The sequence below is a fragment of the Hemiscyllium ocellatum genome, chromosome 3 (assembly GCF_020745735.1).
Source record: "Hemiscyllium ocellatum isolate sHemOce1 chromosome 3, sHemOce1.pat.X.cur, whole genome shotgun sequence".
Classification (NCBI taxonomy): domain Eukaryota; kingdom Metazoa; phylum Chordata; class Chondrichthyes; order Orectolobiformes; family Hemiscylliidae; genus Hemiscyllium; species Hemiscyllium ocellatum.
Window position 1 is genome coordinate 45,579,479 of NC_083403.1, and position 23,716 is coordinate 45,603,194.

The 23,716-nt window shown below is 39.7% G+C and overlaps 1 protein-coding gene across 2 annotated transcripts in view; it reads right to left on the reverse strand.

Annotated features, from left to right (window-relative positions):
- rngtt (RNA guanylyltransferase and 5'-phosphatase) overlaps positions 1–23,716 on the reverse strand; it is a 420,807-nt gene that overhangs the window by 156,207 nt on the left and 240,884 nt on the right. The window contains exon 12 of one of the 2 annotated variants that reach the window (XM_060856941.1): positions 1,230–1,298. The exons of the other annotated variant lie outside the window; for it this stretch is intronic. Coding sequence (XP_060712924.1) covers positions 1,230–1,298 — 69 coding nt within the window. The remainder of the gene's footprint in view (positions 1–1,229; positions 1,299–23,716) is intronic. 2 annotated transcript variants of the gene reach the window in all.

A 23,716-nucleotide genomic window follows, 5' to 3' on the forward strand; every position in this document is an offset into this window, starting at 1 on the left:
ATCTCAAAGCTGTAATATTGCAAAATGTGACAGCACTGATAACATATCAAATCTCAATGCATTCAAATTGAGAATCTTGACAAAATTACTTTTAAAAATTCCATTAGAGGCTAAAAGCCTCATATTAAAGTAAAAGCTCTTTGTGTACAGTGAGTTAATATGACAATAGCACTCGATGACTTACTGCTTTTCCTTTGCTTACAGAAGATAGCTGAGAAGTTCTTGATTTGACTTAGAGATCATCCCCTCATTTGTGAGTCAGAATGTTATAGCTTCAAGTGACATTGCAAAACTTGCAGACATGTTCTAGGTTGACATTACAATGCAGTTAATTCATGGGTGGGGGGTATGGAGAGTGGGACTATATGCCTGAGATGCCATTTTCCTGCTGAGCTATGAAACTGAGGCCATGTCTGTTTGCCCAGGGTGCCACTTGGTCTGTACCAAAAAAGTGGGAGTAAGGAGTTGCCTACTAACCTGGCTAACATTTATTTCTCAACCAACATCACCATAAACAAATGAACTTGTCAATTTATTTCATGCCTGTTTGTGGCATCTTGTGTACATTTAATTTGCATACAAATCAACAATGACTAACCTTCAACATCAATGCATTGGCTATGAAGTGCTTTGGGACATATTAAGAACACAAAAGCCTGATGTATAAATGCAAGTTCATACTTTTGATGAGTTGCATTCACTTTTCTTTTAAAAAGGCATAAAACACAAACAAATGCAGAATAAATGAATGCCTGAAAAATACATGTTTCAAAATTAATGCTTCCTGAATAAAACAGCATTCCTGTATCATTCGGCAAGAAACTTCTAAGTAAACTACAGGCCATTTTTTAAGAAAAGCTTCACATTCTGTTTTACTATTGAAACTTTTAACTTACAAAACTTCACAATAGAGCCATCTTTATATTATGATTGTCTTTCCAAAAGGAATCCAGAGTTACTTGCAACTGAATTGCTTGTGCTTTTTAAGAGAGTTAAATGAAATCACCTTTTATTTATACTCCGTTAATATTTCAATAATCCTCAAAATTCTATACAACACTAAAGAAATGTGCAATGAGGCCCTGTTACAACTGTTTCTGTTTTAATCAAATACCAGTCATAAAAAGTGAACACACTCAATCACGGACCTTAACTAGAAACCCCCTCCCTCCCTTCCCCCCCCACCCCAACCAGCCATCCCAACATAAACACAATTGCACTGATCTTACCCCAGTTGGTTGAAAAATTAGTCCATCCACTTCATGGCTGACTTCACGAGCAAAACTTCCTTCCAGCAGCTAAATTAGAAATGGTACAATTGAAATAGACAATTTCAGCAACTGAACTGATTGTCAAACAACTGAAAAAGCTATTCAGCTGCAAATTGCAGATGAAGAAAAAGATGATGACATTTTAACTTGATGGTAGTTACTTCAAGGGCCACTGAAATATTTTAGTTGAACATAAGACAGAACTAAAATTTATCCAAATCTATAACTTACTGCCTGCCCATTATCAGGCAGGCTAAATGGTCATTATGGTTTCATTCATCATCACCTAAAACAACCTGTTGTATATTGTAGGATAAATCTAGTCCAGATAATCCACCTTTAAAGATGGACCAGCAGTGGGATATACACCCATGCTGAAAAGGCACACAGATTTAGCTGATGAAACTCCAGGAAACATATGATTTAGGAGCAGAAATAGGCCATTTCACCCCTCAAAGTTATAGCACCATTCAACAAGATATTTGTGTTCCAAACATCACATAGGAGGTTTCTTTTATTATAATATAGAATGTGGGCATTACTGGCTTGGTAAGCATTTTTTAACCATCCCTAAGTTAAGATTCAACCACATTACTGTGGTTCTCTAATCACACGTAGGCCAGAATAGGCAAAAATGGCAGATTTCCTTCCTTAAAGGACATTAGTGAACTGGATTTTTTTGTTTAGGACAAGCAACAATGGGAACATGGTCACCATTAGGTTCGCTTTCATTCTAGACTTTCATTGAATTCAAATTTGTGGGATTCTAATCCATGTCCTCAGAACATTAACCAGGAGTTTTAGATTGCTAGTACAATGACACTGTCTTCCCTTTTGCTGTCATCTTTGTTGGACTTTATTTATAAATAGGCTTCTATATGACAGAGGCTCAATTGATACTTCAGAAAAGTGCAAGGGCAAATTTATGAAAAATAGACCAAACTTTATGCATATTTTTATTGCTGAAAGGGAACTGCAATTCGCATTAGCACTCAATTCAATGTACTCTGTATATCTGGGAACAATTTGATTTGTCCATGAAGTGTACTTCTGTATCAATCACATACATCTCTCTCGAGTCAGTAAAGTGTGAATTAAATGTGGCCCTTTTCTTGTGAAGATAGATATTTTTATTGACAAAGGGATTTTTAAAATTACATTAAACCAAAAACAATCCAATTAAGAACAATACAAAAAGAACAGAACTACACTAATTTATGTAAATGTATAAATGAATAGATTAAATAAATAAATAAAGCACAGCGTGACAAAATAATAAATCTTGATTATCAAGAGCGTTAACTTGCATATATTCATATGTTTGTTAATTCTTCCTTTCAGGGTGCTAGATTCATTAAACATGGCTATATATAAAACCCTTAATTAGCATGGTAGATGAATCTGTGTCCAGGTAATCCAAAAAGGGCTACTGTGTCTTATAAAAGTTCTCAGTTTTTTGGTGAACCGTACTTGTAAGATAATCCAGAGGAATATGCTCCATGTCTAACTTATGCCAACCCGACACTCCTAGGGGGTTTTCAGACACCCAATGTAGCAAAATATTTTTCCTTGCGCAGAAAGTAGGGATACTGAAAAGTTTTTTTCCTATGCATGTCCAAAGGAAGTAAAGATAAAGAGTGCTGACAGAGGAATGTGTTCTTAGCACTGAGCACACTTCTCTGTCAGATCTATAAGGATCAGTTAGGAGTGTAGTTCTTTTAGGAATGAAATCCCTGATTTGGAAAAAACAGAAGAGGTGTCTGCTAGGTACTTCATACTTCTGAGTTAACTGATCAAAGGACATCATTGCTTCCCTCTCAAATAAGTCACCCAGGCAAGACACACCCCCAGCTGCCCAGAGTTTAAACCCAGAATCCATTATCCCTGGTTGGAAGCCCAGTATGCCAATTATAGGGGTAAGAAATTACGTTTTGGTTATGTTGCCCTTGCTACGCTGCATTGCGCTCCCTGCTTTAACGGTATTGATAATTATTGGATTATGGAAATATTCCTTAACTGTCCTCATTTTGTCCAAGAACAGCAGTCTAATGAGGGGGCGCTTTGCCTTAGAAGTTTTGATGTCCAACCATATTAAAGCAGACCCCCCACAAGCCCACTCACTCATATAAGAGAGAGCTTAATTGGTAGCTTTTAATATCCAGGAGGTCCATCACCCAAGTCTGTGGGACAGTTGCAATTTGGTTAGTTGGATAAGGGGTTGTTTACAGCGCCAGATAAAAGAGCTGAGCCAGCCATTCAGTTTCCTGAATGTTCGTCTCGTGAAGATGAAAGGAAGCATTCGCATCAGGTACAATAGGTGAGGGAGTATATTCATCCTAGTAAGGGCTATCCAGCCTAGCCAGGATATTGAAAGCGCCTCACATCTTCGGATGTTTTGTTTGATTTTGTAAAATAAGTGGGTAAAGTTAGCTTTAAATAGTTGATGAAAGACGGGAGTGATAAATGTACCTAGATAAAGGAAACCCCTCTGTGACCACTTAAAAGGAAATCGAGATTCACCCTGGACATCAGGTATTTTTTGAAGACTCCCCAAATGGGCCTCTGATTTTGCAAAATTGATCTTGTTGCCTGAGAAAGCACCAAACAAATTATTATATTGTATCAGATGAGACACCAAAACTGTAGGGTTTGACAGAAAGATAAGGACATCATCTACATACAGTGTAATCTTGTGTGACTTTAGTCCCACTTCTGGGGCAGATATGTTGGAGCCCCTAAGCAGCTCAATCACCAATGTAAAAAGCTATGGCGAGAGGGGACAGACTTGTCCACTGGCCCTGAGGATATTGAAATTATTTGATCGAACGCCACTGGTGAAAACCACAGCCGGAGGGTCACTATAAAGAACCTTTACCGTCTCGATAAAGGTTTTGCCTAAGCCAAACTGTTCGAAAGTATAGAAGGGGTACGGCCACTCAACCCGATCAAATGCCTTCTCGGCATCTACAGAGATCAATAATCCCTTTACATTTTGTTGTTGGCACGCTTGGATCACATTGAGCAATCTCCTAACATTGTTGGAAGATCTGCAGCCCTTTACGAAGCCTGTCTGGTCCTCTTTGATAATGGAAGGCAGCACAGTTTCCAGCCTTAGTGCAAGGATCTTAGATAGGATTTTGAAACTGACATTTAAAAGTGAGATGGGTCTATAGGAGACACAGTCCTTTGGGATCTTCCCTTTCTTAAGAATAAGAGAGGGATGTCAGCCTCTCTTAAGAATGGTGGGAGGCAGTTGTGACTGTATGAATAATTAAACATGTCAAGCAACGGCCCTGACAGTGTGTTTATAAATTCTTTCTAAAATTCACTAGTAAGTCCGTCAGGACTGGGTGCCTTTTCACTCTGAAGCTGCTTCACAGCCTCTTGAACCGATAAAGGGGTGTTAAGGAAAGACTCTTGCTCAGGGGTTACACCTGGAAAATCCAGATTTTTGAAAAAAACTCCATCCTCATAGCATTCAATTGATATAATTCGGAGTAAAATCTCTGAAATGCTACATTAATCTTTTCAGAGTCACAGGTAAGGGTTGCTGTCCCTTCCCTGATTGTGCTAATGGCTTGAGGGGCACTTTTTTTTCCTGGCAAGATTTGCTAAGTACTTGCTCAGATTATTACTATGCAAAGACAACCTTTGTTTTGCGAAATTGAGTTCCTTCTTGGCTGTCTGTGAGAGCATGGAGCTCAGCGTAGACCAAAGCACTATGACCCTCTGTAGCTTAGCCCACCGAGGTCTGTTTTCTCGGCTGCCTTCAACCGTATTTCAAGCAAGCGTTGCTGCTCTTCCTTTTGCTGCTTCTTACTGGCACAGTAGGAATTAATTATCCCCCTGGCAAAAACTTTAGCGGCTTCCCAGAGAATGGATAGGTTGCTGGCTGAGTCTGAGTTAATGGCTAGGAAAGCTCTGAATTCATTGGAAAAATACTCAGTGAATTTACTATGCTTAAGAATGAAGGGATCGATTCACCAGTGTCCCAAACTTATTACATTGCCTTTAATCTTAACCAGTAAGTATACTGCTGCATGATCAGAGATGGTAATATTCCCAATTGTACAGGATGCCACTGAATCCAAGAATGCTGCGGGGATTAGGAAGAAATCAATCCTGTGGTGGCACCTGTGTGGGTTGGAGATGAACGTAAAATCCCTGCCTGTGGGGTGGAGACGCCTCCAAACATCCACCATCTCTAGTTCAACACACAGATCCACTAATTGTTTAGATTGTAAAGAGGGTATTGGGGGACCTTTGGGCATTCTGCCCCCTGAGGGGTCCACAAGACAGTTAAAATCCCTCCCATGATAATGTGTCAGGATGTAAGGTTAATGAGTTTAGAAAATGCATCAACCAGAAATTTAAGGGGGTAGGCCGGGGGGGCTGTAAACATTTAATTATGGTATTCTTCTACATATACTGAAGCTTTGAGAATAATGAACCTCCCGTGCCTATCTTTAATACAATCCAGTAATTTACTTCCTTACAAGTATGGCCACTCCCCCAATCCTCGTGCCGAAAGATGAGAAATAAACTCGATCGAACCCATTCTGTTGTAATTTCAAATGTTCCTTATCATCCATGTGCATCTCCTGCAGTAGGGCAATATCCACTCTCTTCCTTTAAGACTTGAAAGTAACTTTTCCCTTTTGACTGGCAAGTGGCTCCCCACAATGTTCCAGGTACAATATTTAAGCATGTCATTACACTCTGTAGTAACATTTGTACTCCAAAGAGGAAGAACTCAAATCATATATCACTGAACCTCAATGAAAATAAATCCATAGAACATAAAAATTGCAATGACTAAAACAACTACAATTACCAAACCTTCAAAACTTACAAAAACTATGTACAACAGGAACCAAAAAACAAAACAAAATACAAAGCACCAGTGGCGCTGAAAAGGGGAGCTTACCAAACAAACAAACACCCTCCACCCCCAACCGCAACCCCCCGTCCAAAGGGGGTATCTAAGCATCCCAAAAAACTTTTCTTTGGCCCCATTGCCAATATGGCAACCAGGACAGTTGAATACAAAAACTGGGCTTGAACTGCCCTCAATAGGTATCGAGCCATCAGAAACATCTTCCAACTCCTTCTAGCTAGAGCCGCACCACAGCCACAGGCAAAAGGAAAAAAAAAGGCAGAGTTAACAAAGGAGTTAAAATGGAGTACTATGCCCACCCCTAAGTATAATTTAACGCTGGTTAGTATCAGAGAATAGAGAAAAAAATGGAGAGAGAGAGAGAGAGAGAGAAGTAAAGTGGCACCAACCAAGAGCTTCTTAAAAATAAACATTATTCTCTGTATCCATTAAATCATCCAGTCTAATTTAACATGGCCACAATTTTTTTTGCTTTCTCAAGAGAGTCAAATGAATGTGTGGATCCATTGAAAGTAAACTGAAGCACCGCTGGTTACTTTAAAGAGTACTGGATCCCAAGCTCCCTTAATTTTTTCTTAATATTGTATTAAGATTTATTTTTTTGGACCACTGTCGCTCAGAAATCCTGAAAAAACATGATCCTGGAGCCATTGTGAACTAAAGCCTTCAGATTTGTTTTCCTTGGGTTCTGGAAGCTTCCATAATTCTTTGTTTATCAGAGTAGCTCTGAAACTGCGCAAGGACAGGGCGAGGACGCTGGTCCAGACCTGACTTTTGCACCATAACCTGGTGAGCTCTTTTAATTTCAATTTTTACCCACCCCGTTTTGACTTCTAATTTGAGGAATTGCAGCAGTCAGTCCTCGAAGTAGTTCGCTGGCTAACCGCCTTCCATCCCCTCCGGTAGACCGACGATACAAACATTTTTCTCCTGCCCCATTCTCAAAATCGTCAACTTGATCAGTTAAGTTACGAACCTGCTTTTCAAGGGCTTGGACCTGATCTTTGGATGAATCCATCACGGTCTCTGCCACTGTGGTTCGGCACTCAACATCATTCATTCTCTTCGCGAGGTCTTTAAGCTGCTGATTATGTTTTTGAATTATGGCAGAGAGCAGGTCCGACTTATTGTTCAATTTTTCTTCGATTCTGCCTTCAAGCTTTTTGTGCATCTTCGCGAGCTCCATGACAACAGCCTGCTGAGTAATTGGGTCCATCAGACCGGTTTCTTTTGGGGGTGGGGGGGGGGGGGGGGGGTCTGTGGCCGCAGACAAACATGATGCCTTCAGCAAGTGCCCCATGTGTTGGGACTTACTTGACTTTTTTCAGTTTTTTTCGTCATTTCCACTCGACAAAAAATAGTGATTAATAAAGATTCTATGGTTATTTCAGCATTTAGATTTAGCGAAATGGTTTGAGTGGGGTGGATTAAATCACTTCTTTGCTTGTGCTGTGGTGCAGAGTCCAGCAAAGCAGTCCATTCAGGTCACCACCATCTTGGATCCCCATAGCCCACAGTATTCATAAGGCAAGCTTTCTTTAAAAGCAGGTTAAACATTACTCGATTAAAAGTGTTTGTTGAATGCTTAGGAAATAAAATTAATCAAAATAATTATAGATAACAAAATTTAACCAATATAGATAAGACAAAATAATTCCTACAAGGATAAAGTCTCAGTATGTCTCTTTGGTATACCTACAGAAAGAACTTCTAGCAGTATCTAACAGCGGTTCAAAGCAGCAGCTTACCATCACCTTCTCACGGGCAACTAGGAATGGGCAACAAGTGAATGAATAAAAAGAAAATTGTGCCAAAAGAGGACACACAATCTGTGGATGATTCTGGAAGCAAACTCTTACTGTGAACATTCTTCTCTGAAGATGTTGCCTCCCAATGACCTTCCTAAGAGAGTTCTCATTTTTGAAAAACAGGGTTTCACAGATTTATAGGAAACCAACATGCTCTTACAGTATTCCTTGTAATTCTGCAGTCCACATTGTAGGATGGATGTGATTGTACCAAAGAGGGAGCAGAGGAGATTTATAAGGATGTTTGCTTGGACTTGCTTTAATTAGGAGGGGTTAGGATGTGGAATAGAAAGCAGTGAGATAAAGTTTCAATATTAATGAGAATTTGAGATCTGAAGATTAGTTCCAGATTGAACATGCCACAGAATTCAGTTTAGCCCAAGAGAGGGGTACAGAGAAAGAAGGATTCAGTGATAAGCAAGAAGTCTGCACAGGAGCCAGAAACTAAGATATTTGACTGTTTTATGTTGATTTTGAGGGAACTATTACATAAAAATAACTTTAAAAAAAAACCTGGAAAACAGGTAACAGTTACAAGTTTAGCATTTATTAACCAAGCATAATTGCTCTTGGGAAGGTGGTGGTGAGCCACTGCTTTTGAATTTTGAGGAGTACTGTGAAGTCCAAGTGTGAAGATGACTGCACAGACCAGTGGTTCTGAGGGGGAAAGGACACACTGACTCAACTATGTTTGAGTGAAAAGTTAGTATTAGTCACAGATCAGAAGTATTGGGACAAAACTCTTAAATTCAGATGTATACCTCCAGGAAGAAGTTATTTGAAGTTGCAGTGAATTACTAAAGTCACACATATATTTCTTGTAGCTTATCAGCCCAAGCCTGGATGTTTTCCAGGTATTGATGCATATGGTCATGGAAGGCTTCACACTCTGAGGAACTATGAGTGAAGCTGACCATTGTGCAAACACAGTCATTTCTGACCTCATAATGGGAAAATATCTGCCATCTAATCTTGTGTGTGCAAAGAAATACAGTGACAATTCATTTAGAATTTCAGTTGAGCTTACAATGTGGAACTGTAAGATGTCAAAATGAAGACATAGTGTTCTTTGCAGAAATAAAGGACCCTCGGTAAAAGTATACAAAAGGAAAACATCAGTTTTGGATAGGATCCCAAACAAACCCAAAACACTACTCAAACATCATTCCTACTAGAATGATACTCAACAGGTTCAAGTCACTTGGAACTCATTGAGGCTCCTTCAACCACACCTTTTAAAATCATCTCAACAACAATGGGAACACCACTGTCTGCAAGTTACGGTCCAAATCACACACCACCTTGACAGAACTATAACTGCCTTTCCTTCAGAGTCGCTGCGTAAAAATCCTGGAACTTCCCGCGAACAGCACGGTGGGTGTTCCTACACGCTAAGAATATCAGCAGTTCAACAAAGTAGTTCCCCATCATCTTCACCAGAATAATCAGGGATAGACAATAAATTCTGATCTAGCCAGTGCACCAACATCTCAAACAGATTTTGAAAACAGGCATATTAAACCTGTATTAAAAACTGGTATGGCCTCAACTGGCACAGTGCATCCAGCTTATGGCAATCCATTTTAGGGAGTAAAGGAAGGTATTGGTGAGATGCATAAAACATTCATGAAACTAGTTTCAAGGATGAGAAACTTTGGTTATGTAAATAGAATTGAGAAGTTGGGACTGATCCCCTTGAAGAGAAAGTTGACAGGAAATGTGTTAGAGCTTTGCAAAGTCATGAGGGGTCTGGACTGAACAGAATAGGGGAAACCATTCCTCATGATGGAAGGATCGAGAAGAAGAGGGCACAGAATTAAGATAATTGGCAAAAGAAGCAATAGTCAACAAGGAAAAGTTTTTTTTTCACAAAGCGAATGATCAGGATTTGGAATATACTGCTCAAGACAATGGTGAAGGGAGGGTCAACTGAAGCTTTTGAGTTAAAATACAATCATTATCGGAAAAGGAAAAATTTGTAGAGCAATGTAAAAAAGACAGAAGAGTGACATTCAATGAATTGCTCCTTCGTGAGCCAGATTCTACCTTGGAGAAAGAGAGTATTGCAGATGCCGGAGATCAGAGTCGAAAAGTATGGCGCTGGAAAAGCACTGCCGGTCAGGCAGTATCCGAGGAGCAGAAGAATCAATGTTTTGGGCATAAGCCCTTCGTCAACAATATGGTCCCAACGAAGGGCATGTGCCCGAAACGTTGATTTCCTACTCTTTAAATGTTGCCCAACTTGCGGCACTTTTTCAGCACCACACCTTTTGATTCGGATTTCTATCTTGGACATACAATGAACCAATGGCCTCCTTCAGTGCTGTAATCATTCTTCTACTGCTCATGTCCTTTTAATCAGTCCAGGTCAGGAGTTTAGAAGGCATTGCTATAGAAACTTTGTAATGGTACAATACCTGGTAGCGGAGGGTGCATGCTAAAAGTGATTGATAAGGTTAAGGTAAAGGTAAGCCTCAGAAGGAGACATTGAAGGAGACTCCTGCTGAAATAAGTTATGTAATTTCCTTAATAAGACAAGGGTAAAAAACTATTGCAGATCATCATGATCATCACATTAATAAATAGCTTATTAAGCACATGTAGAGCAATTAAAGCAATGTCTGGAGATACAAATCTGGAAGCATTAATTTCTTCAAATTAAGACTTCAAATGATTTTCAATCATAGTTGTATTTTACTCCACCTGCTTGCAGACTCTTTTTTTTCTCTAATTTCATGCAGTTTGCTTGATTTAATGTAAGGCAACTCAAACAAGCTAAATCCATGACTACACATGAAACTAAGGACAGCACCAATTGTTTTATGAAGAATATTAGCAACAATGCATCTATCTTATAGCATACTCTTCTTCTGGAACTTTTTTTTAAACCTGCTGAAATACAAACACAACTGAACTAACACTTGCTGAACCATGCAATCAGAATTCTTGGATCTGTCACAAACTCAGAATAAATTATAGACATTATTTCTATGTACTCAGCAATCAGCAAACTTAATCTTGTGAGAAATAACATGTCCCTTTAGAACTGGTTCAGCCTGTACTCTTTTGTTTGACATGATTACATTTTTGAAAGTATGTGTCACATTTCATTTAACATTCATTGAAGAAATACAATCCGCAGGCTTTGCTGTAGTGATAAATCACAATTGTGCGCAAGTTGTAGCTTCAGAATACAGAATATTAGTTTTCTGCTGTTGATTGGTTATGAGACAAAAATGGCAAGAAATGTCAGATATCACAAATACTTCAGACTTATACATACACCAACTCCAAGTCCCTGAAAGGGAACACATTCACTTCTGTGACTGACAATCAAAGAGTTCTTCTAAATTTAAGGAAATGGTGCAAAAAACACAGCAGATCTGAAGCTGTTTAATTGTGCTTATGTCACAAAATAAGGTCTCCCTGACAACCATTTCCTCGGCCCAGCATGCTTGAGCAGTGTAAAGAGATGGTATAACTAGTTTCCTTTCACATTTGCAGCAGGAATGCAGAAGACATCAAAAATATTTGTTAGGTTTGCACTTTATCCATTGCTTCCAGTCACAACTTATACCAATTATATCATACCATAACTTGCCTGCAAGGCAAAAAAAAATGGAAAGGAGATAGCTCTGTGACTATTTCAACGTAAGGTCCTTAGTCCCAGGGCTAAAAATCGAGATATTTACATAAACTGGGAACTTCAAAAGGTTTTGGAATGCATTGCCATTCCCTGAAGAGGTTAAATAATTTCAATTTGTCTTCCTGCTGTTTTGCTCTTCTCTGTAATGTCCATTTTACGTAGCATTGCATAATATTTACAAGAAAACCATATTGTCCAATTGCTCTGTCACAGTGTTTATGGTCCACAGAAACCTTGCAATACCCTTCTTAACTGGAACCCCTAAACATACTTTTCTATTCCTTTCTCTCTCACGTGTTAATCTCGCTCCCTGAAAAGCTTCTAGAATGTTTGCTTCAATTACAATTTGCACATTCCACATTCTAATCACACTCTGGATAAAGGCATTTTTCCAGCACCATCTATTGGACAATTGATTTCAATGAGGCAAGAACAGAATTGGGTATAATTGACTGGAACAAGAGGCTTGCAGAAAAAAATATGTATGGTTTGAATACAGTAGAGGTACATTTCCTCAAATGGGAAAGGTAGAATAAACAAAACCAGAACTCCTTGGATGACACATGAGATAGAAATTGGGATTAAGAAAAATATGTGCTAGACAGATAAAATAAAGTTGAAAACCAAAGGTTCAGAGAAGATGTGAAAACAAATCAAAAAACATATGAAGTGCCTCCTTTGCAGTTGGTGAGGCACAATCAAAAATAGCTATGACTTTGTTAATAATGGATTAATATTACCATGTAATTACTACTTTTCAACATGAATATTGTGATCAAGGCATCATTAATGCCAACAGAATTTCTTTGCACGGCTTTACAAATAGGACATATTTGTAAAGGTAAGTACATCTCCATATTTCAACACTTTTATAGAGGAATTGTCAGGACCAGAAGCTTTGTCTGTTTTCATGTGGTTGACAGGTATTATCATTTTGTCTAGGGTTGGACCATCATCTCACTCAGAGATTCCCACATTGTGGGTTGTGATCTCTTTAAGGGGTCACAAAAACCATATTTAGAGTCACAAACTCCCCCAACTCCAAGGCAGCAATGGCATATTTGGGATAGGCCATCATTTGACACAGACATTCTGGCAAGACAACCTTAAATCCATTGAATCAATGTTTTCAACTAAAAAGGGCTGGACAGTGAGATTTTAAGTTTGTTCAAGTGGGCTTGGGATGTCTGTGGAATGATTGCAGGCAGAAGCCAACAAATATAAATGAATCACTGACTGAATGGGGGAGATACAAGAATGTCATGAGGCCGAACCAGAAAAGTGAGTGGCAGATTCAAGAGTTCCTGCTCCTGCTACGTAGGTTCCTTACTCTGAGCTGATGACCCTGCTTCATAAAAACCAGTAGATAGATCATAAGGGCAGAAGCAAAGAGGTACTGTTAAGTATGTGAAGGGAGGAGGGGCAGTTTGGGAAAAGGCACTGTTAATAATTAGGAAAGTGGGCGAAGAGGGCCAGTGAGGAGTGTGGTGTTGGGAAGAGAGGTGTGCGAGGGGACAATTAGGAAGTGCTTGTGTATCTGAGAAGCTCAATTCTGATTCTATGTTGTAGGATGTTCTCCATCAGGTGTATGTTCACCATGGAATACAAACTGAGCGGTGCTATTATCAGTGTGTTGAAGCTGTCAATTGCTTTGAAGAGAATTTTGCCATTTTTGAGTCAAAGATCCTAGAAGGTTCACCACTGCTGCTTCTGCTACCTATTGCTCATTTCTACTAGAATAGCTGCTGTTATGATGCATCATATCTGCTTGGCTATACCACTCTTAGATCCACAGTAGCTTGTCTGCAACTGCTTTGTGATACCCAACATCCATGTACTTGCAGCTTGATCCCTCTTTCTTCTGCTTTCCACTTTGCCCCTTAGCTGTTCAGCTTTGATTAAGTGATCAAAATACTTGTCTTCTTTCCTGGATGTTAACCTTTGGAGTTACTTTGCTCTTGCAATTTAAATTTTGCAACTTGTCTAATGGTCTGTATATGGATTCATAGTTCAAAAGTCTCTATAAATTCCTTTCTTCTATATATCTTTCTTCATTGTCCTGGTTTCTGAGACATGGAGGAAGATAAATAGAAAATATTATTTTAGATGTTTCCCCTTATCAGATGCTCGAGTTTTCTTCTTGTTAACACATCCTTCACAAAATTACTCCTGGCTATCTATATCTTCTTCTGACTTTAACATTACATAAACTATCTTTTGTTATAATTTGTTTTAAATCTATCTACTGTTCCAGTGTGACACTACATCAGTCTTCATTCCAAGTTTGTCTAAAGGTCTAATGCCATTTTTGGTGTTCATACTCCTCCATATTCTAATCTTCCAGATTTTATTTCATCTATTTGTCTGAAAATACCATGTCTCAATTGTTAATGTCAGATTTCAACAAAATATCTGAGCTTCTTGCAATAAAGACAATTGAAAGTTTTTCACTTATTCCGTGAAGAATATATAAATGCTTCTGCTTGCTACTAGTTATTTAATCAAATTGTTCGAAATATTCTCTTTTTCTCATTCCATATCTAAATCCAGACTGCAGTTCACCAATGCCTGGCTCAAAAGCAAAATTATTCCTTTTTAGAGTACTGCTGAGAAAAGGACAGGTACAGAGCCATAGAGTCATACAGCATGGAAACAGACCCTTTGGTCTAACTTGTCCATACCAACCAAGTTTCCCCAAACTAAACTAGTCCCACTTGCCTACATTTAGTCCATATCCCTCTAAGTCTTTCTCATTCATGTACCCATGTTAAATTTTAAACTAGGCAGGTTGACTATTGTTGGTCAAGGCATTACTTTGGTAAGTTGTGCACACACACAGTGCCGATTTCAAGCTCTTTCTTCTGTATAGAACAGGGCTGTGTATAATTATATAGCTATCTTCCAGTACATGGAAGTACCTCACACTGACAGCCTGAGTGACAATCATCAATTTGTTTTCGCCATGATTGTTCATATATTTGGGATCCTTTCATATAAGAACTTTACAATAACTTTAATGAGATTACTCATTCAGGTTATAATTCCAAAATGACTGCATTCCAATACTTTAGGTTTCTTCAGTGCCTTAACAAGTAATGATCCTCTCAAATCACTAAGAATATATCCTTTGATATATTTTTGATCAGAAATTTCTGGTATCACTTCTAATTATAATTCCCCAAGGAATTTTAGATGTTCTCTTATTTCTTCACCTATGCCTCCAGCTTTTCCTGTATTCATCAATTTTAAAGCATTCTTTACCTTTAATATTGAACATTCGGACATTCATTTCCCTCTATATCTCGAAGACAAGCTCAATTTGGATCATCATACAATTCACTTATAAATTCTATTCATTATTTTGCTGCTGCATCCCTTTCAAACAATATTTTACCACCTTTATCAATAAAATAAGGGTTGCATGACATGAATTTCTTTCTATCTGACAACAACCATCTTCTAGTATTTAACTGTAATTTTACAATTTCTTTTCAACTCCAAAGGTTTATCAAATCTCATTATATCATTTCATATGTATCCTGGGCTCAGAAACAAATACAGATCATTGTCTTCTTGTGGCAAAAAAAATTAAGATGAAACAGAAAACAGCATAAAGGAAAAATGTGATCATTTTGACCTAGACAAGCTGCCAAGGATTTTTTTTAAACGGACTAGTATTGGCGGGGTAAAAGAGAGGTTTAAGAGAAAGGATTGTAAATAGTTGTTAGTTAATATTATCTGTTAAACTTAAATAAATAAAGTTGTTAATTTTTACTTTAAATATTTGCCTCTGGGATCATTCTTTGCCTCTCAAATTTTAATAGATTACTGCACGTGGTGAATCTTTTCTGTGTGGTTGGTTTAAATTAGCAGAGGGGTTTACCTCATGTCGTAACAATACTGGTCTTCAGCCAATCTGGTTGGCTCCAGCTGATATCAAGAACTGATTGGAGGCATGGATACTAAAAGGTTTGTGGGCTCTAACCACATTCCGGCAATGGTACTGAAGACTTGTGCTCCAGAACTTGCCTTTCCCCTAGCCAGCTCTTTCAGTACACCTATAACACTGCTATAACGCCCCATCAGTCTACTCACAATCATCATGAAGTGATGGATAGTGTCATCAATGGTGTTATTAAGCAGCGCTTGCTCAGCAATAACCTGCTCAGTGACACCCAGTTTGGGTTCCACCAGGGCCACTCAGTTCCTGACCTCATTACAGTTTTGGCTCAAACATGGACAAAAAAGCTGAATTCCAGAGATGAGGTGGAATTGATAGCCCTTGACATCAAAACCACATTTGACTAAGAAACCCTAGCAAAACTGGAATCAATGGGTATCAGGGAGCATCCGCTGATGGAGTCATACCTGACACATAGGAAGATGGCTATGGTTGTTGGAGGTCAGTCACCTCAGCTCCAGGACATCTTTGCAGGAATTCCTCAGGATGGTGTCCTAGGCCCAACCATCTTTAGCTACTCCATCAATGACCTTCCCTCCTTCATAAGGTCAGAAGTGGGATGTTCATGCTGTTTCTACAATATTTAGCAAGATGTATGACTCCTCAGATACTAATGCAATCCATGCTCAAATGCAAAATAATCTGAACAATATCCAAATCTGGGCTGCAGGTAGCAGTTAACATTTGCGCTACATGAATACTACGACCATCACCAATAAGAGACAATCTAACCACTGCCCTTTGACATTCAATGGTGTTACCATCACTGAATCCCCCACTGTCAACATCCTGGGGGTGACCATTGACCAGAAACTCAACTGGATTTGCCACATAAACACAATGGCTACAAACGCAATTCAGAGACAAGTAATACTGTGACAGTAACTCACCTCCTGACTCCCAAAGCATGTCCACCATCTATAAGGCACAAGTCAGGTTTTGGAATACTCCTCACCTGCCTGGATGGGTGCAGCCCCAACAACATTCAAGAAGCTTGACACCATCCAGGACAAAGCAGCATACTTCATTGGCACTACATTCATAAACATCCATTCCCTCTACCCTTTAGTAGCAGCAGTGTGTAGCACCTACAAGATGCACTGCAGAAATTCACCAAAAGATCCTTGGAGAGCATCTTCCAAACCCACGACCACTTTCATCTGGAAGGAAAAGGGCAGCATAAACATGGGAACATCACCACTTTCAAGTTACCCTCCAGGCTGATCAGCATCCTGACTTGAAAATAGTTCCTTTACTGTCACTGGGTCAATATCCTGGATTCCTGCCCTGTTGGCATTGTGGACCAACCCACAGCAGGTGGATTGCAATGGTTCAAGAAAGTAGCTGATCACCACCTTATCAAGAGCTACTAGCGATGGGCACTAAATGCTAGCCAGCCAGCGACGCCCACATTCCACAAAAAATGCACATCAGTCATGAAATCCTGCCAGATTAAAAAAGACCCTTTTATTCCTAGCTTCTGCTTCAGTTGCCAATCTTTGATCCATGCCAAGATGTTAACCTCAACACCATGTGTTGCAGATGAATAATTTCATTTACAGAGATGGTGGAATACCAGAGGCACACTTACAATCAATACAAGAATCAGATATACTGGATATTAGGTGATTCTTATTTTGGATTATATGAATGCTTTTACTCTGTATGCCTTCTAGACTGAGTTACATCACTCCTTGACAGACAGAAACTAATGCACTTTGTGAGCTACTAGTTCCTTTTGACCTCCTGGACTTGTTTGGATTGCTTCAGGAAAGTCACAGATAGGCTGAGAAGTGGCAGATAGAGTTTAATTCAGATAAATGGAAGTTGCTGCATTTTGGGAAAGCAAAACTACTGCCCCTTATGAAGAATTTTAGAAGACTTGTTTTTTTTTCACAACAAATGAATTACATTTTATAATGTGCGTTGTATATTCAATATGTTTAAAAGAATCATTTTTTTTCTTAATTATGACACTGAGTAGCTCATTTAAATATGAATCATTTAAAAAAATCATGAATCAGTTAAAAAAAACAAGTTTCAATCTCAAGATCTCAAACACTAGATTACATCAGGCACCATCAACCTGAAGTGTAACTAGGCAAAGAAGATTTCTGTGGTTGCTGACATGCACAATCCTGTACTCATTGGCCTAGATTTTCTGATCTTAACAGCAATAAAAACCAAGACTTTGGTCGCTACTAAGATGTGCAACTGCATTGGGCATATAAGGGTGCCACATTACACTGGTACCAGGAACGTCCGACTCCTCAGATATGGCTCGATGGGCCATACACCTGGACAAGTTGCCCTGTAATTTGCACAATTTGTTTTTACACAGACCTGAATGACAGCTGTGCTCCGGAGAAGACTTAAAGGAAATGAGGTGGAGAATCAAAAATATATCAGCACAAAACAGTAATTCTGACACCCCTTAGTCTCCAATTTCATGCCCCAACACAATTCACTTCACATCATAATATTCCTCTCGCTCTCAATTTCCAACCTGCTTCAGCATCCTGATAATTATTCCTGCATCATCATTATTGGCTATATTACCTCCCTGCATTACCACACAGACTCCCCTCATCATTCTATATTCACATCAACCCTTCACCCTGTACTATCCACTCCTACCTCCTCATGTGCCACCAACATTCATCACCTTGATGGCACTTGATGAATCCAAAAAGGATCTACAACCCCGGAAGTGGTTAGAACGCGGAATCTGTTCCTGCATCGAATGGCTAAGGTAAATAACATCGGTGTTTTTTATGGGAAAACTAAATACATGGCAAAAAAAGTAATATAAAAGGATATGCTGATGGGGCAAAATGAAGTAGAGTGGGAGGGTGTTTATGTGAATCAAGAATGAACACGAACAATGATCAGATGTAGCAATTTCTATGTAGCTGTACAATTGGCCACAAGTGGTCGGAGGCTACTTTTCTTATAGATTAGATTAGATTGCTTACAGTGTGGAAACAGGCCCAACAAGCCCACACCGACCCTCCGAACATTATGGGCAATTTAGCATGGCCAATTCACCTAGCCTGCACATTTTTGAACTGTGGGAGGAAACCGGAGCACTCAGAGGAAACCCACGCAGACACGGGGAGAATGTGTATTTTCACAGACAGTTGCCTGAGGCAGGAATTGAACCCAGGTCTCTGGCGCTATGAGGCAGCAGTGCTAACCACTGTGTCACCGTGCTGCCCCACTATTTGGGTTCTGCTCACTATGTTCTCATGGAAACTAAGTCGATAATGAGTTTTCAAACTGTCAAAAACAATTGGTGCAACCACATGTTGTGATTCTGATGTAACACAGGGTTAGGACTTCAAATATGGTGCTGTCATCACTGTATTTTTTTGTTTGACTCAAATGTTCATGAAGGAATTGTCTTATTTTATTTTTAAAATTACTTGTATATTAGTTAATATTTCTATGGGTTTATGACAATAACTGTAACTATCCAGATTATATTTCATAATATACCTCAAGAGCTAATGTTTGCTTCATACTGAGAAAATAAAGGGAAATGAACTCTGAAGTAAAAACTAGTTTACTCTCACAAACAATTGTTGGAAAATTTGATATCAGGGGCCTCAGCAGATGAGTTTGAAATGTATGCTAAATGGATTGATAGATCTGCAATCACATACTTACATTATTTGGATCATTTTTTGATTACATTTATATATTCTAATGTTAATGTAGTTAAATAGGATGCGTTTTCAGAGAACTCATCTATAAAAACAACAAAAACAATCATCTTTTTAAAAATCAGATTATGAGTCATGAAAAGGAGCCAGTTAAAACCAGGTGACTTTCAGACCGGCAATTTCTCCTTGCATTTGGAGGCAAAAAATGAATGAGTGAAACTTAAGTTGCATACATCCATTTGGTAGAACTACAGAAAAGCGACAACAAGGTGGTTATTTGGCCAGTCATGAATATGCCATCTCTCCACAAGAGCAACTCAATGAACGAGTCAAATTTGGTCCTGGACTATTTCCAAATACTTTTCATTTGAAATAACGACATGCTTAGACTCATTATATTTCTACAATGCATCATTCAGAAAGAATATATACTTAATTAAGCATTGGTGTACAAGTAACATGCATGGTGGTTCAGTGGTTAGCACTGCTGCTCACAGCACCAGGGCCCCAGGTTTGGTTCCAGCCTTGGGCGACTATCTGGATGGAGTTTGCACATTCTCCCAGTGTCTGCGTGGGTTTCCTCCAGGTGCTCCAGTTTCCTCCCACATTCCAAAGATGTGCAGGTCAGGTGAAATGGCCAAGCTACATTATTCATAGTCTTAGATGCATTAGTCAGAGGGAAACGAATCTGGATGGGTTACTCTTCGGAGGATGGGTGTGGACTGGTTGGGCCGAAGGGCCTGTTTCCACACTGTAGGGAATCTAATCTAATCTTATGTCTTCACATTATATTACTAAAGCACAGAACATAGCTGAGGAGGAGATGGCAGATGTTCGCAGGTGAAGGTACAGCTGGAAAATGGGAAGCCTTCAAAATGAGATCACAAGAGTCAAGAAAAAGTATGTTCCTGTTAGGGTGAAAGGAAAGGCTGGTAGGTATAGGAAAGTCTGGTAGCTATAGGGAATGCTGGATGACTAGAGAAATTGAGAGTTTGGTTAAGGAAAGGAAGGAAGCATATGTCAGGTATAGACAGGAGAGATTGAATGAATCCTTAGGAGTGTACCTAAAAGGGAAATCAAGAGGGCAAAAAGGGGACATGAGATAGTATTGACAAATAAGGTTAAGGAGAATTTAAAGAGCTTTCACAAATACATTAAGGACAAAAGGGTAACTAGGGAGAGAATAGGGCCCCTCAAAAATCAATAAGGCAGCCTTTGTGTAGAGCTGCAGGAGATGAGTATTTTGCAGCAGTGCTTACTGTGGAGAATGATGTAAAAGATACAGAATGTAGAGAAATAGATGGTGACAGCTTGAAAAATGTCCATATTACAGAGGAGATGATGCTGGATGTCTTGAAATACATAAAGGTGGATAAATCCCCAGGACCTGATCAGGTGGACCTTAGAACCCTGTGGGAAGATAGGAAAGTGATTGCTGGGCCCCTTGCTGAGATATTTGTATCATCAATAGTCACAGGTGAGGTGCAGGAAGACTAGAGGTTGGCTAATGTGGTGCCACTATTTAAGAAAGTTGATAAGGACAAGCCAGGGAACTATAGACCAGTGAGGCTGACGTCAGTGATGGGCATGTTGTTGGAAGAAATTCTGAGGGACTGGATTTACATGTATTTGGAAAGATATGGACTGATTAAGGATAGTAAACATGGCTTTGTGCGTAGGAAATCATGTCTCTCAAACTTGATTGAGTTTTTTGAAGTAGTAATAAAGAACTGATGAGGGCAGAGCAGTGGATGTGATCGATATGGACTTCAGCAAGACGTTCGACAAGATTCCCCACGAGAGACTGGTTAGCAACTTTAGATCTCACGGAATACATGGAGAACTAGCCATTTGGATACAGAACTTGCTGAAAGGTAGAGGACAGAGGGTGGTGGTGGAAGGCTGCTTTTCAGAATGGTGGCCAGTGACCAGTGGAGTGCCACAAGGATCAGTGCTGGTTCCACATCTTTTCATCATTTATATAAATGATTTGGATTTGAATGTAGGAGGTATAGTTAGTAAGTGTGCAGATGACACCAAAACTGGAAGTGTAAAGGACAGCAAAGAAGGTTACTCAGATTGCAACGGTATTTTGAGCAGATGGGCCAATGGGCTGAGAAGTGGCAGATGGAATTTAATTTAGATAAATGTGAGGTGCTGCATTTTAGGAAAGCAAATCTTAGCAGGACTTATACATTTAATGGTAAGGTCCTAGGGTGTTGCTGAACAAGGAAACTCCTTGAAAGTAGAGTCTCGCGTAGATAGGATAGTGAAGGCGGTGTTTGGTATGCTTTCCTTTATTGATCAGAGTAGTGAGTACAGGAGTTGGGAGGTCATGTTGAGGCTGTACAGGACATCAGTTAGGCCACTTTTGGAATATTGCGTGCTGAAATATTGAGTGCAATTCTGGTCTCCTTCATATCAGACAGAAGTCATGAAATCTGAAAGGGTTCAGAAAAAAATTACAAGGATGCTGCCAGGGTTAGAGGATTTGAGCTATAGGGAGAGGCTGAATACTCTGAAGTTGTTTTCCTTGTAGCGTTAGAGGCTGAGGGGTGACCTTATAGAGATTTATAAAATCATGAGGGGTGCGGATATGGTAAATAGACAATGTCTTTTCCCTGGGGTGGGGGAGTCCAAAACTAGATGGCATAGGTTTTGGATGAGAGGGGAAAGATTTAAAAGGGATCTAAGGGGCAACTTTCGCACACAGAGGGTAGGGAGTGTATTGAATGAGATGCCAAAGGAAGTGGTGGATACAATTACAACATTTAAAAGGCATCTGGTTGGGTATATGAATAAGAAAGGAACAGAGGGATATGGGCCAAGAGCTGGCAAATGGGACTAGATTGAGTTGGGATATCTGGTTGGCATGGACGAGCTGGACCAAAGGGTCTGTTTCTGTGCTGTACATCTTTATGATTCTATCGGGCAAAAAAAAGGATCCTTGAGAGTGGCAAGGTGTGGGACGTGAGAATAAACCATGCTGCAAATACTTAAATTACAACTGGATATGCAAGTGCGGAATTGTACATGGTTGCAGTAGGCCACACACTGAAGGGCTCTGCCAAATGGAAAAGGGTGCCGTTTACTGCATTTAAAGCTGCCGTCAAGATTTTGGCACTGGAAAAGCACAGCAGGTCAGGCAGCATCTGAGGAGCAGGAGATTTGACGTTTCGGGCATAAGCTTTTCATCAGGAATCCTGATGAAGGGTTTATGTCCAAAACGCCAATTCTCCTGTTCCTCAGATGCTGCCTGAACTGCTATGCTTTTCCAGTGCCATACTCTTGACTCTGATCGTCAGCATCTGCAGTCCTCACTTTCTACTATCTACTGCATTTAAAGCTGCGGAAGTATCGAGGAGAAGGAACAGTGACTCTGGGGACCTGATCAGATGGTATTATTTGTGACTTCAATTCAGACAGTTTCAGTGCTACAGCAAGGACAGAGAGCTAATTACAGAAATTCTAATGCAGAGTTACAGAAAAGGTGAGAATAGATATGGCAGGCACAAAGACTATGGGGAGGAAAGGAAAGTTGGACTTGGGGCTTAATGAGTGTTTTCAAAAGGAGCATTTCCTCAAGAGAGATAACTACTGGGTGGACAGTGGCTCAATGGTTAGCACTGCTGCCTCAAACCCCCCCTTGAACCCAGGTTCAATTCCTGCTTCGGGCAACAGTCTGTGTGGAGTTTGCACATTCTCCCCGTGTCTGAGTGGGTTTCTTCCAGGTGCTCCGATTTCCTCCCACAGTCCAAAGATGTGCAGGTTAGGTGAACTGGCCATGCTAAATTGCCTGTAGTGTTAGGTGGATTAGTCAGGGGTAAATGTAGGGGAATGGATCTGGTTGGGTTGCTCTTCGGAGGGTCGGTGTGAACTTGTTGGGCCGAAGGGCCTGTTTCCACATTGTTGAGAATCTAATCTAATCTACAGACACCAGGAAAGGAAATTAGGTGGTCAGAAAGTTAAATGTGTTAAAAACTGTCCTGAGAGGATTTAATTGGATGAATACCTGCATAAGCAGGATGCCTTATAAGGAAAGGCTAGCAGGCTCGGTCTGTGGAGTTTAGAGGTATCAGAGATGATTTTATTGAAACATATAAAGTTCAGAGGGGTTTGGACTGGGTGAGTGAGGAAAGGTTGTCTCTTCAATGGAAGAATCTAGAATTTTGAATTATAATTTAAAAATAAGAGCTCGCCTATTGAAGGCTGGAATGAGTAGATTGTTTTCCCCTCTCAGAGCACTTCCTCAAAATATGGACACAATATTTTAAATATTCTTGAGACAGAGGTAGATATAGATTCTTAATGACAAAGGGGATGAAAGGTTATCAAGGGTATGAAGGAATGCTAAAATCAGATCAGCCATACTCTTTCTGAATGATGGAGCGGGTTCAAATGGCTGAGCGGTAGAGGAAAGCAATGAGCAGAGGAAATGGGTTAAGGACATAGTGGAAAAGAAGCTGGG